This window comes from Crocuta crocuta, unplaced genomic scaffold, assembly GCF_008692635.1.
Source record: "Crocuta crocuta isolate KB4526 unplaced genomic scaffold, BGI_CrCroc_1.0 scaffold339, whole genome shotgun sequence".
NCBI lineage: Eukaryota > Metazoa > Chordata > Mammalia > Carnivora > Hyaenidae > Crocuta > Crocuta crocuta.
Window position 1 is genome coordinate 4348995 of NW_027530357.1, and position 15145 is coordinate 4364139.

Here is a 15145-nt window from a genome sequence, read left to right on the forward strand (position 1 = left end):
TGGCTGCCTCCCACCAGCTTATGGGGCGACCTTGGACAGATGAATCAGACCCCCTGGGAGTCAGCTACCCTGAGAATCTCACCTTTTAAGGAAGTGAAGAAATGAATCTTAGTGAAAGATCATAGGTAGTGTTTTGGATGGGCACATGGGTGGATGCGCGGCTAGGTAGATAGGTAGGAATACAATGGCTGAACAAGCAGATGTCATATGTGTGCGAATATATAGTACCTATTTGCACAAGTGTGTATACACATTTGCCACTTTATCGATCACTTACTACCTCTCCTAAAAGCCAGCAGTTCATGAGGACAGTACTTACTGTGTGCTGGGCATGGAGAGGTGTCCACACCTTTACACACCTGATTTCATGGGGTTCTCCTCACCACATCATAAGGCAGGAGCTATTGACTCCATTTTACAGATAGTGAAAGTGAGGCTCAGAGAGGTTAACTCACCTGCCCAGGGTCACACAGCTACTAACTGATAAACCAGAATCCTAACCCACAGAGTCTGACCGCTATGCTACCCTTCCCACCAGGTGCCAGGCATGGCACTCAGTTCCTTCTCTCATTCAGTCCTCACAGTGATTCTACAAGGTTGATATCACTCACTGTCTTTGATAGCTGAGGAATCTGAGGCCCAGAGGGGTTAAGTAACCCACCCAGAGACACACAGTAAGGAGCAGAGCTGGGGTCTAGCTCCAACTGCACGATCTCAGCCAAGTCTAGCACATAATAAGCGCTCGAAAAATACTAAAGGAAGAGCTAAGAGTGTTAGCAGCGAAATCATAGATGAAAAAAGAATTCAAGCCTTTAGTTTTTTGTGTTTTTTTTTTAATATTTTTATTTATTTTTGAGAGAGAGAGAGAGACAGCATGAGCAGGGGAGGGTCAGAGAGAGGGAGACACAGAATCCGAAGCAGGCTCCAGGCTCTGAGCTAGCTGTCAGCACAGAGCCCGACACGGGGCTTGAACCCATGAACTGTGAGATCATGACCTGAGCTGAAGTCTGACGCTTAACCGACTGAGCCACCCAGGTGCCCCTCAAGCCTTTAGTTTTGACAGAAGATAGAATATGAACTTTGCTAATGCCATCCCTTCCTCTGTCAGCCATCACTGGGTACTCTGAGCTAGATACGGTGCTAGGGGCTGGGAATGCTGTGGTACATCTAGAATGAATGAATGAATTCAGTCATTCATTCGTTTGTTCATTCATTCATTCCTCCACTCATTCGGTGAGCATGTGTTGAGTGCCCACTCTGTCTATGCCGGGCACGGAGCTCCCTGTAGACGTGACGGACAGATGGACACGCAGGCAACTCGGTGAGAAGGTGTTACTGTCGCTGCATTACTGTTCTTTTTCCACCTTGTCCTTTATCTTAAACCACTGGTCCTCAAAATGAACTCAACGAGGCTGCAAATAGTTTGAAAAACCCCTCTATCTAGACAGGCGTCTGGTTTTGGAGGGGAAGAGTACCCGTGTTTACACACAACCGTCTCAAGGCTTGAATGCATCGTCGGCTGATGGTACTTGGTGGACGTGAGCCACCAATTTCTTGCCTGGTCGCTGCCCCGCCCCCACCTCAGCAGCCTCTGGGAGCAGCTGGGATGAGTGGCCTGCAGAGCGCTGTCTGAGTGGCGTCTGAGGACCCCAGAAGTTAGCGGCTGGTGCACAGCTTTCGTTCTGTGCAGCCCGGGGACGGAGGGAGCCTGCCTCAGGACCGGGTTCAGTTCTGTGGGTGTCCTGACACCCCGAAGAACGTGCTCCCACATCTGTGTCCCAGAGCCGGAGCTGAGGCGCAGTCACAGGCTTGTTATCCAGCAATAGCGGCACGTCCGCTGTTACTTGTCACATCTGACAGCTATTGCGGGTCGCTTTCATGTGAACAAGTGCCGATAACGTATCTTCTCCGTTTTGCTTTTCAGCCTGTGTAAGGGACGGACGCTCTACTCTGTGGTGAGGGATGCCAAGATCGTCTTGGATGCCAACAAAACGAGGCAGATTGCCCAAGAAATTGTGAAGGTACCACAGGGGCTGGGGCTCCCTCCTGGGAGAGGTCAATTAGACTTGACCTGAAATATACCAGGCTGTGTGTAACAGTTTTGCCCAGATACCACCATTAGGGATGGCCTGCCGATGTCCGGCTTCCGTTTGGTGCCTCATCGTCACGATAATTGGGCACATATATACGGGGACCAGGAGAAGTTTGTGTTGCTAGAATCCCTTACCCCTCAGATGCTTGAATTCCCACAAGGGTAAGCCCTCTCTCTCTGCAGCTTCCGCGGAAATATCCGATTGTTGGGATTGTTGTTGGGGATGAAACCAAACTGGAACAGCCTTTGTTTTCTGGCAGGTGCCTCAGTTAGTCAGTTGACTGGGGGCTTTTATTTCCCATTGGAAGTGTTAGGACAGAGCTGTTAGAAGAGATACAATGTGACTGCACATAAATGCAAAAAAAAAAAAAAAAAGTCAAGAATCCAGACACTCACCCTTGCGCTAGCCTCTCCTCTGTGGTCTTGATCACTGGATCATGACCTGTCCCTTGAGGAACGCAGTGCCTCCTACACTGATGTGGGTTAAGTAGATATAAAACGAACGTCCTGCCGAGGAGTTTTTTTTTTTTTTAAAGAGGGAGCGCGGGGAGGTGGTTGGTGGCATGCCTTCGCTTACTCTGGGGACCACCTCTCAGTCTCGTCTTCAGTTTTTCTCCCACTGGGGACGTCTTCCCTTGTCTCTTCTTCGGGAAGCTTAACCGCTGGGTGGGAACAGTTCAGCAGTGGCCTGAGGGCGGCGGCAGACGTGCATCTTGAGGACCCTGCCTTCCCCCGCTGCACCTCCAAGCCTGCGCGTTGGGGCTCCAGGCAGTGCAGCTGCTCAGGGCGCTCTTGAACCCACGCCGGGGTAGCGGCGAGCACTCGGCGTTCCCTGGCGACACCCCATTCCCTTGCCCCTTCTAGGGCATGGGCTACCTGCACGCAAAGGGGATCCTTCACAAGGACCTCAAGTCCAAGAACGTCTTCTACGACAATGGGAAAGTGGTGATCACAGACTTCGGGCTCTTCAGCATCTCCGGGGTGCTCCAGGCTGGCAGGTGAGCGGCGGTGGAAGGGCACAGAGGGGTCCTTGACGCATGACGGGGGTGAGAAGTCACCCAGACGGCTTCAGTGGACCGAGACTGGGTATGGGGCCTGAGGTTGCCCCGCTAAGCAGTGAGGCTGTTGCTAATGCCAGGTCAGGCTGTGATCCCCTCGGGGCCTGCTTTGTAAGCGGTGCCTGCTTTGTAAGCGGTGCCTTTAAGGGCATGTGTGTTACTAGGCACAGAGCACCCCCAGATCCTGAGAGCCCTTACCCTTGAAGTTACCTGAGAGACCCTCCCTTTGCCCGGAAGACACGCCTGGCAGTTGGCATCACCCAAGAGCCACGTTTGGGTGCTCCACGTTTTCTTTTTTTTTTTAATTTATTAATTTTTGAGAGAGAAATAGAGACAGCATGAGCAGGGGAGGGTCAGAGAGAGAGAGAGAGAGATACAGAATCTGAAGCAGGCTCCAGGCTCCGAACTGTCAGCAAAGAGCCCGACACGGGACTCGAACCCACGAACGGTGAGATCATGCCCTGAGCCGAAGTCAGACACAACCGACTGAGCCACCCAGGTGCCCCTCCACATTTTCTTAGGAGTTGATACATGTTAGTGCAGCACGAGTATCAGTCAAGGGATTGAAAGTGGCCCCACTTGACCGTGACTTTAATTCCCTGAACTTGAGTTTCCTTGTCTGCAAGAAAAATGACGGGTCTGATCATGCCTACCTCGCAGGACCCTCGTGTGGATGAAATAACACCATCAGGCGTCCAGCATGGAGCCTGCAGCACAGAAAACACCACAGAGTAGCTGCTGCCGAGATGTTGTAATTACTAGTCATTTGCATATACCTCCCCCCAGGGTTCCCCAGGAGAATCATTAACCATCCTTAAGTAATTAACTCTCAGGAGCCACTCACCCACCTCAGGGCAAGCTGCTTCCAGTTGACCATGAGAAACAGCTTGATTCCAGATAAACAACCCGTGATTCAGAAGGTCCACCCTCTGTGACTTTTCATTTGGAGCGTGCGCCGCACACATGCGAGCCACTGATCACTTTAAGGGTGACACCCCAGCACCCCCTCCCCCTCCAAAGTGAATTTTTTTCGTGCTATATAATACCTCTAACATCAAAGGGCATCCAAAAGTCGGCAAAACTTGATCTAGCTGCTCCTGCGTGATCTAGAAACAGAGTGCAACAGAGGCCAAAGTTCCTCTTTATATTTTGCTCCATCCAGAAAGATTCTGTGCAGTCTCCAAAACTATCTATAGTACCTAAGCTAGGAAAGGAAGTAGGTAAATGAGCAAATAGACCAATAGGTAGATAAATGGAGAGAGTTCCTCAAGTTAGAACCCAAGAAGCCAGGAGGGCTGACTCATGCAAATTCCTTCTTCCCTCTGTCTCTCCTTGCATTTGCACATTTGCTGGTGGAGGAATTGCATGTACACACACACACACACACACACACACACACACACACACACACACACACACACACACACACCCCCATCCATTCATCCATCACTCCAGGCTGAGGGGCAGAGAAAGCAGTTGGTAACATCACTACGAACTCAGGTATTTGTGTCCAGACAAAAAGAGACCCCGCAGATGTTTTCCTTATCCTGCTTCAAGGCTCTTTAAATCTGATTCCGGGGGCTCCTGGGTGGCTCAGTCGGTTATGTGTCCCACTTCGGCTCAGGTCGTGATCTCATGTTCATGAGTTCGAGGCCCACATCGGGCTCTGCGCAGACAGTGCAGTGCCCGCTTCAGATCCTCTGTCTCCATCTCTCTTTCTGCCTCTCCTTCCCCCTCCCTCCTGTTCTCAAAAAGAAATAAACATTAAGAAACAAACAAAAACGAAAAACAACTCCTGCCTCCTGGAGTCATGTCCACACCGTCTCTCTCTCTCCTTGCCTGTGGATTCTCCCACCCGTGGAGGAAAAAGGGGCAGCGCCTCTGATTTTCTCCCTTTTGATTCTTGGCTTGCTAAAGCCCCAGGGTAACAAGGAAGAAAGGAAATGGAATGACGTGGGCATCCTTTCCTTTACCTCATTCATAGAGGCCCCCTGTCACCCAGGAAGCAAGTTCAAGTCAAGGGCAAGGTGCCTGCTGGCCTGGTTGTGTCCACACAGACCCGGGTAGTGCTGGGAGAGGCCAGGGAGCCCTCAGCGACCTCTCCCAGAAGAAATCCACATTTCTGGGTGGCCCACCTGTCGCCGCCGGGGTTTCCTCTGTGCGTATCTCCCCTTTCCAGCAGTGGGTCAGGGTCGGTTGAGTGCAGGGCTTCCGTTTGCTCCCGAAGGGTGCGGCTTCGACAGGCATTACTGTACAATTGTGGGTGGGGGTCTCTGGGGTCACTGTGTCGTCGGTTTTGGGCGGGTGGCGAAGTCCTGAAGCTCTGTGTTCCCATCCACAGAACAGGGATGGTGCTCAGCCCGTCGTGGGTTTGCTAGGACTGAGTGGGGTGGATAACTGGGCGCACGGTACGCACTCAGCAGGCGTTACCTGCCGTCCTCAGAGCTCAGGCGAGCACGCTGGCTTCCCAGCACGGGGAGATCTGCCGGGCCTGGGCAGCGCGGGGGTCACCCAGGGAAGTGAGCGTGTCCTGAACATCCAGACAGACCCCAGGGCCTCCCCCAAACCCGTCCCCAGCGTTGCCAGCGTATCTGCCATCGCTGAGAAAAGGTGTCATTTTCGGCGCCAGCCACTCGCGCCTGCCACGCGCAGGCTATTATTAATCACGGTAATAACCACCATGGAGGTGTTTTGATTTTGTCACCCGGTGGGCCCATCACCACGGGAACGGGACGCCCTGGAGTATCTGGGCCAGCCCCCTCCCGGGTGTGTGCCCACGCCCACCCCGCGCTGCGGGTTGGGGGACAGCCGGGACCCTCCTCCTGGCCCTGCCCGCGATCCAAACCTGCACTGAGCCAGCGAGTCTGGAATAGGCAGCAGGGACCGTTGGAAAGACATCAGAACGGGGACACTGTCCCTTCTGGCGACAGCAGCCCACCCCGCACCGCACCCCCAGTGGCCTGGTCCTACCTGGAGAGCGACAGCGGGCCCAGGCCACCGCCCTCCCTTCAAGGGTGACGTTCTTTGTGCTCTAGTCTCAACCCCATCCCTGGGTCTTCAAGATGAACAAATTACTTACTTTGAAATCGCGTGCCCATTGTGCAGATGGGAAAGTGGGGACTCGGGCCTGCTCAGGGTCACACGGCTAGGAAGCAGCAGATAGGTCCTTACGTTCCCGCAGGCATCCCCATTTCTGGAAGCAAGAACTCAGTGGGCCCTGCCAGCCCGAGGGCTTGCCAGTGCTTTTCAGTCTTGCTTTTCAGCAGAGGATGTGTTCTAATAGGTCTCCTGTGTAGAGGAAGCCCTGTGTTACTGATGCCGAAAGACTGCAGTCTGGACCATTTTCTTACTTTATATGGAAATTAGAGCGGTGATTCTCAACGTGGTGCTCTCCTTCCCCCCCCCTTTTTATGATGTCTGGAGACATTTTTAGTTGTCACAGCAGGGGAGGAGGTGGTACTGGGGAGAGGCCAGAGACCCTGTGGTGCACAGGACAGCCTCCACCACAGAGAATTATCCAGCCCCCAAACTCCTGGAGTCTCTCTTGTCGGGCATCCTTGTGGACCCCAACGTGTGGTCCGCAAAATAGCTTTAGGGATGACGTGAATAAGCATTTTTCATCTTAATGTTCATGTGTACTAAAAAAAAGTGCTAGTTTCCATTTATGGTCATGTTAAAGAAGTAAATGAAAAAAAAATCATTTGTAGTAAATAATGGTCTAGAGCAGCACTGTCCGATAGCCCCCAGCCACACAGGGCTATGTCATTTTAACTTTAATTAAAATGAAATAAAATTAAATGTTCAGTTCTTTAGCTGCACTGGCTGGATGTCAAGTGCCCGAGAGCCATGATGGCTAATGGCTGCCATATTGGATAGCACAGACAGAGAACATTTCCATCGTCATGGAAAGCTCTGTTGGGTAGGGCTGCTATAGAAGGTGTCCAGGTAGGGCAGGAATCACAATCATGGGATATGAATGAGTGCAGCCCAGGGAACAGCGCATCACGCCTGACATAGCTCAGAGGCCACCCTAGGAGAATGGTAGAATCCAGCCAGCCCCGGGTCCCCACATTCTAGAGGCTCTGGACCATCACAAGCTCACTGTTGATGGTTAGGGCTATCCATGCCCCTCTCCCCTCGCTGCCCACTGGCCCTTTCCTGGGAGTCTTGAATCAGTGGAAACCTTGTAGGAGGTCTGAACAGATTTCAGTCCCAAAGGGAAGGGTCTGTACCTACTTACAATGTGAAGAAGGCAGCGGGCAGCTTTCTTCTTCCAGGAATTTATCTTAAAGAATAATCCTAGACCTGAGTGGGAATATATTCAAAGTACCTACCGGAGGATGTTCCCTCCCATCTTTGTCCTAACTTCCCCTTCTGCCTAGAATATTCTTCTCCTTATTCATATGGCTGGATCCTTCATGTCCTATCAGTCTTTGCTGACATTTTACTTCAAGTGAGTTCCCTCTTACCTTTAAACACATTCCCCTGTTTAAATCTTTTTTGCATACTGCTTATCACTATCTGTATTCTTCCTATTTATTTAATTCATCTGCCGTCACCTTCTACTACCAAAGCGGGGGCTCCAGGAGGGCTGGGGCCTTGCCCGTCTCCCTCGCCGCTACGCTCCCGGTGCCACGAACACAGAGTTTAGGCATAGTGGGTTCTCCATAAATACAGTCAGTCCTCATCACGTGTGGATTCCTGATTTGCAAATTTGCTTGCTCAAATCTGTCTGCACCCCAAAAATCAATCAGCACGTTTGCAATCATTCATGGCCACACGCAGGGTGGTGGAAATTTGAATCACCTGATATACGTGTTCCCAGCTGAGATCAAACAAGGGGACGCCCTGCGTTCTTGCTTCAGCTCTCATACAGAGGTGACCGGGGACAGAGAGGGGAGGGGCATGCCGCGCAGGGCAGGAAGCTGCGGTCCCCAGGCTAGTTGGACAGAGCTTTGCAACTCTGCACTTGCTTGTGGGGCAGCCTCAGACACGTCACTCACGGCTTCCGAGCCGTTGTTTCCCTCTTCTATAAACTAATGAAAACCGAATGTACTAGGATGAGATGCTTTAAGGATTAAGATCACAGTCTGGGTGAGCCGTGCATGTGAAGACCTGCTTCCTCGGGGGCGATGATTCCGCATCTGCTACCTCGCTATTTGCAGGGACTTTATAAAACATAACTACCTTGAATAACAAGACTCTGTTGTAGTTGTTGAATGACTGTGGAAGCGGGTGCCTTGGAAGCAGAGGGACCCGATGATGGTTTGGGTGTTGGGTGTCTCTCTCCAGACCAGTCTTCCCTGCCCCTTCTACTGGGTCTCAGCCTCAAGTACAAGGTCGAGCAGTGCCCAGTTGAGGGGCGGGGAGGGATCCAAGGGATGGGCCAGAGACTTGGGGCCAGTGCTGGGGGACTGGTCCTCCCTGGGCTGTGAAGCAGGGCTCACTCTGTGTTTCGCTTCTCCAGGCGAGATGACAAACTCCGCATCCAGAATGGCTGGCTGTGCCACCTGGCGCCAGAGATCATCCGCCAGCTGTCCCCCGACACAGAGGAGGACAAGCTCCCCTTCTCTAAGCACTCAGATGTCTTTGCACTCGGGTAGGTGGCCCACGCTGACCTTGGAAAGCACCCAGCCGGGCAGAGGGACATTCCCAAGCCTTTCTGCTATGGCTCTTGGAAGAGACAGGGGCACTTATCTGCTGGGGCCATGGTGGTTAGGTTTCTGGGTGAGTTTGGGGGTATCCAAGTGGGGTGTAGTAGAGGGATGACCCTAGCAAACCTTCATGCCTGGTTTCTAACCATGTGACCGTGGTTATGTGACCATGACAAGTTGCTTGACCCGTTCATTCATTCATTCACTGAAGCAATAACCACGGAATATCTAACCGAATGCCCACTGTTAACAAATTATCCAAAACTTAGGGACTTACAGAAGGATTTACTGTCTCAAGTTTCTGGCATCAGGAATTTGGGGGTGGCCTCGCTGAGTGGTTCTGAGCTGGTTCATGATCTCTCATAAGGTTGTGGTCAAGATGTTGGCTAGAGCTGTGGTCTCATCTGAAGGCTCAGTGGGCTGACGATCCACTCCCTAGGTGGCCCACCCACATAGCTGTTGGCAGGAGGCCTTGGTTCCTGGCCCTGTGGGCATTTCCATAGGCTGCTTGAACGACCTCCCAACACGGTGGCTAGAAGCAACCTTGCTTTTATGAGCTGGTCTCAGCCAGAGCTCTGCCACATTCTGTGCTTTAGAAACAAGCCACTAAGTCAGGAGGAGGTGAATGAACCTTTGCATTTTGCAGGAAGGAATATCAAAGAATTTGGAGACGTATTTTTAAACAACCAGAGACTCCTTCTGTATCTGACCTAGTAGAAGACAGGCAAGGAGATAGTCAATTTTAGCTGAGTATGATAAATGCTATGCTGAGGATAAACACAGGACTGTGGGAGTAAAGGAGGAACTAAATCCAGCCCAGGAGATCAGAGAGGGCTTCCCGGAGGAGGTGACTCCTGAGCCTAAGTGAGAGGTTGACTATAAATAGGCCAGAGGGTAGGGCAAGGTGTCTAGATAGAAGGAACGTGTGAACAGGCCCAGAGTAACAGAAAACAAATTTTCCACAATGGAAGAACACCTGCGGGGTGAGAGGGGAGGGAACTGGGAGATAGAGAATCAGAAAAAAATGAGCTGGGGGTGGTGACATGAGAGACCAGAGAGGGAATGGGATGGGGGTCAATCCTGCAGGGACTGAGAGGCTGGGTTGAGGAGTTTTCATCTTCACAGCACTGGGGAGCCATTGATGGTTATTGAGCAGGGGAGTGACGTAATCATACTTTGAGTTTTAGAACAGTTACTCTGCTGTGCAGAAAATGGAGAGGAGAAGGATGAGACTTAGAGGCTAGAAGACCAATCCAGGGGGAGATGCTGGCACTGTCTACCAAATCACTGCCAGTGGGTTTGGATGCCAGGAATGGACATAAGAAGCATGTCCCTTCTTCCATAAGAAGCATTCAGGGGGCGGATGGGATAAGGGTTTGATGATGAGTAGACTGCGGGTGGTGCCCAGATCCCTACCTTAGGCAGCTGGGTAGAGACTAGTGTCTTTCACCAAGATAGAGACCCTGGAGGGGAGGCCTGGCCTATGCTGGGAAGGCAGATTTGGACACAGTGAGTCTGGGCTGCTTGGAAATGGCCAATGGAACTAACCAGAAGGCGGCCGTATCTACACATCATTTTCCCAAGGAAAGAGGAGTTTAGGGCTTCTCAGCAAGGAGAGAGAAACCATACTCATGAAAGAGAACGGGATGTCTTTGGAAGCATGGAGAAGGATAGAGGGCGCAGGACAGAGGGCCCTGAGAAGGTGCATCCAGGAAGACTTCTGGGCTCCCCTCCCTCCAATGGCCATGCCAATCCTTGCCTTACTTTGTGCACCAAGGTGGCTGCAAAGATTGGTGGCTACAAGCAGAGACGGCGGCTGGGGAAGCTGTTGGGGAAATTTGCAGCCCTGCAGATGTGTGCAATTAGACTTAGCAACACCAAGAGACGTTAGAGAGACTGTCTTCCATGGAAACGCACCCCTACTCTGTCCTCCCTGTAAATCTCGGTGGCGGGGGATGGGGGAGGCATTTGCTGGCACATCCGGATTCTCGACATCTGTCACTTGGACCCCTTTAGACGTCGTTTGCCCCCGTGCGTTTATGCCCAAATCTTTAACTCATTAGATACTGTTATCTGAAACCAAACTGCAATAATTAAGTTGGTATATTTTCGTATAAATGTAGGGAAAGGAAAAAAAAGAATGTAATTAACAAAATGTACCAAAGTGAGTAATTGGTTTTCCACTGGAGTTTTAATCTTTAGCAGTTTATTTTTTTCTTAGTGTGAGTTTCTCTTGAAAGTCGGGTTTGAAAGGAAGTTTTAATGAGGCCTTTATTCCTGACACTGCTGAATTCTAAGGGGCCTGGCGTTCTTGGTTTCCTGCCAATTAGGTGCTTCTTGCTGCTTGGGAACATCGTGCTCAGGCATGACTTAGAACAAAACTGGACTTTTAAAAGCACACTGAGCACCATGTTACGGTTTTTGTGGGTGCCGTCTCATGGAATCTTCACGAGCATCCTTCGCGGCTCCTACCGTCGCTGTTTCTACATGACAGGCGAGGAAACAGGCTCCCCGGAGGCTCAGTGACTTCCCGTATGGTAATCAGGGGTGGATCCGGGAGTCCGACTTGGGACTTCCTAACTCCAGAGTTGGAGCTTTTGGCCACGGGGACTTCAGAGTCATTTTATCACGAAAAGCCCTATTTCCCTTAGCTGAAAATCAAAGGTAATAAAACCAGTGAGCCTTCCCAAAGATTGAGTGAGAAAACACCTGTAAGGCACACAGCACGGAGCCCAGCTCCTGATAGGCTCCCTTCCCCCTTTCACCTGAGCCCTTGCTGGCAATCTGTCTGTGCCTCCTTCCCCAGACCCCAACCATCAGCCGCAGGATTGCCCCACCCCCCACCCCAGAATCTTTCACCGCCCCAATTAGAAAGGACTCTGGAACAGGATGGAGGCTAGGTTTCTCGTAGCACAATGGCCAGTGGTGCAACTCTGCAGTCAGACCAACTGGGTTCAGCTTCTGGCTTGCACCTCTTATTTGCTGTGTGACCCTGAGTAAGACACAGAGCCTTCCTGAGTCTCCGTTTCCTCTTCTGTAAAATGGGGATAGTCCTTCCTGTTTGAAAATGTGGGTCTTGTCTTTGTTCAGGTATAATGATGGCAAGAGATCGGAAACAGCTGTTCTTGAAAAGATGGCCTGTTGTTCATGGTTTCAAAAGGAGGGGGGCACATCAGATCACCCAGGGCCACACCGGGATCAGTCAGGAGGTCGGCAAGAGCCTTTATTAGGGTTTACCTGGGGAGGAACCGGTGAGGCAGGGTAAGCAGGCTAGGACTAATTTTGCAGGCTGGCTTGACTCATTTAGTGGGCTCTGGAGTGCGAGGGTGTCCTGGGAGGGCAGGGGGAATATTGACCCTGAGTCGGAAGTCTGATGGAGGTGGGGGGGCTTTGGATTGGCTGGTTTGCATATGAAAGGCGTACTCCCAGGAGAGTCCTTTACCTTCTCTAGGAATAAGCTGACCCTGCGGAGTGGGGGCAGTCCCTCCAAGGCCAGGGAAGCCCCCAAATGTCCGATCAGAAGAAAAAGGCATGCTTCCTACACCTCCCCCCTAGCCATTACAAATGCAAGGGGCTTATTATGAAGACAACAACAGTCACCTAGCACANTGACAACTTCCTGGCCATCTAACTCAACACCCCAACCCCCGCCCCCCAGCATCCCCACTCCCTGCCCCAGGGGTGGGGGGGTGGGGGGGATGAAGTTGGCAGGGGGAGAATTCGCTGCGAAGTGGGACCCTAGAAATAGCTGGTTTGACACAGTCCTCTGATCAGTAAAGAGGATAGCAGAATGCTTCGTGTTCTTTAAAGCAAATTTACATAAATTATGTTAGATTAGAGGAAGATCATTTCCTAGGATTGTTTCAGAGATTTCCTGAGTTGGGGAATTTTGTTCCCCAGTGAGCTGAGACCCAGTCCCGTGGTCCAATTCAGCAGTTCCCCGGAGTACTCATCCCGTGAGTACCCCGTGGCATCCGCCAATGTCACTGCCACCCACACCCCTGCCTCAGCAATTTTTCCCTACCATCCCATGAGATAGTTTATATTTAGAAAACAAGACTAAAAAAAAATCCTATCCTATCACCCAGAGTTAACCATTATTAACATTTTGCTGTTTCTTTTTCTCCTGTCTATACATATATCATTTTTTTAAAGAGTAGGTATTGCCTTATATACAGTCTTGTGTCCTGCTTTTCTTTTACTTATAATTAGAGATTAAGCATTTTTTTCATGTGAGCAAAATTCCCTTGAAATGTTTTAATAGTATCATATTCCATTTAATTACCGTAATACATGCAACCTAATCCTTTCATTGTTATTGTTTTGATATTAGATGTGATGCTGTAGGGAATATCCTTGTAAGTGATTTTTGTGGTTTCCTGGAAGTATACGTCTAGGGTGAGAAATCCTAGCCATGGTCTATTAAACTTCCAGGTGCTAGGTTTTAACTCATTTTAATTCAGGCACCAGGGAAGGTATCCCGGGATAAACATGGCTTCTAAGACATCTAGAAAGCTTTAGGTGTATCTCAGCTAGCGAAACACCAGCCCTGTGAGGAAGAAGCTAGGAAGTAGAGGGCTGTGTGTGTGTGTGTGTGTGTGTGTGTGTGTGTGTGTGTGTTGGGATACAAGAGCAACAAAGCATACCAACACCCCTTAACAACATCTGCCAACAGCACGATTTGGTATGAACTCCACGCCAGGGAGTGGCCTTTCAAGACCCAACCAGCAGAGGCAATAATCTGGCAAATGGGCACAGGCATGAAACCCAACCTCAGCCAGATCGGCATGGGAAAAGAAATCTCGGTAAGTCCTGGGACAGTGCGAGCTCTTGGGGACACGGAGAGAGGTAGAAACAGTTCTGGGCCTTCTTTTTCCTGTGTGTTAAGATTATGAATGCTTCCCCGGAGAGTGACACAATAGCATGCTCCCAGCCTTATCAGATAGTGAGTTGGAGCTTAGGAAGTGTAGTTTCTGAACTGTGCCTGCAATTCAGGTTCCTGCCTCAAGGGTGCAGTAGCACTTGGCAGATTTTTCCTAGCAATGAGTTGCTGAATCAAGTAGAATCAGTGAATCCCTCTTTTACTGTTACTTTTCAGATATTACCCATATTAATGATTCTAATTTGTACCTATGTAAGAATTTTCAAGGCATTATCCAACTCAGAACAAGATACACAGAAACAGAGAAGCCTGAATATAAATTCATAATCACTCTCTAAAACACAGCAGGAAGAGTCCTGTCTTTTGATCAGAAGACAGATAAATCAGGGGAGGAGTAATAATCTGGTAGGTTTCTAAGGATTACCTGTATCTAGGTTTCTTTTCTCAGGTGAGGTAATTATTAAAAGTAACTTTCTACTCTTTGACTTTGAAGAGCACTTATGGTATGGAAATGTGGATAGAGACCTGAGGATTCACTTTACTCCCTCTCTTTGAGGAGAAAAAATGTCCGAGAAACTCCTTGGGGAGCATTATTGATTTTAGCATACCACAGACCTCCTAGACTAGGAAGGGCCTGCCTAATTTGCTATATGGGCTCATGAGTTGGATGAGTGGAAGAACAGATGGATAAAGAGATGGATGGATGGATGGATGGATGGATGGATGGATGGATGGATGGATAGGTGGATGGGTGGATGGATAGGTAGATGGGTGGATGGATGGATGGAGGACTATGCAAGTGAGGCAAATGGGTAGACAAATGGACAGACCCAATGAGATACCAAAGAATATCAAGACATCATCATTTATGTTAAATCACCACGTGCTGGTTTCTTTTAGGACATTCTTCTCTTTTGCTGGGCCTTTGAACAAGAAGAAAGACCTACCTTCACTAAGCTCATGGACATGTTGGAGAAACTGCCAAAGCGAAACCGCCGCCTGTCTCACCCCGGACATTTCTGGAAGTCTGCAGAGTAGGTGTTCTCCCTTAGCATCTCTCCCTACTGCCTTTGTCCTCTGGCCTTTGCCACCTTTCTGCTCCCCTCCCCACCCCTGCCAGCCATCTCCTTTCCATACATCTACCTCCCTCCCCAGCCACCACCCTTCCCTACCAGGTTTCCATTCAGGCAAGTCTACTCTGGGATTTGGGTCCTAGAGTCTGCCATCCAGGGTCTTGGTCTCTGGCTACCGTGGCTGCCTCCTTGCCTATGTCTTCCTGATGGAGGGTGATGCCCCAGTGAGTCAGAACATCATGTACAAGGCAGTATTCTGAACCTTCCCAGTCCCCTATGTCAGCTACTCGAGCATCCTCCTCCAAGAGGCCTGGCCTTCAGGAAACTAACCCCCTGGGCCAGCAGCCTCTCCCCATCATGGCATCTCTCAGCTTCCAGAACATTCT

General features: G+C 50.4%; 1 protein-coding gene across 1 annotated transcript in view; it reads left to right on the forward strand.

Annotated features, from left to right (window-relative positions):
- The window catches only part of KSR2 (kinase suppressor of ras 2), a 418048-nt gene extending 403324 nt beyond the window's left edge, over positions 1-14724 (forward strand). Inside the window, exons 15-19 of the mRNA XM_077765936.1 lie at positions 1925-2021; positions 2957-3090; positions 8618-8749; positions 13480-13609; positions 14587-14724. Of these exons, the coding sequence (XP_077622062.1) occupies positions 1925-2021; positions 2957-3090; positions 8618-8749; positions 13480-13609; positions 14587-14724 (631 nt within the window). The remainder of the gene's footprint in view (positions 1-1924; positions 2022-2956; positions 3091-8617; positions 8750-13479; positions 13610-14586) is intronic.
- Positions 14725-15145: the final 421 nt, after the last annotated feature.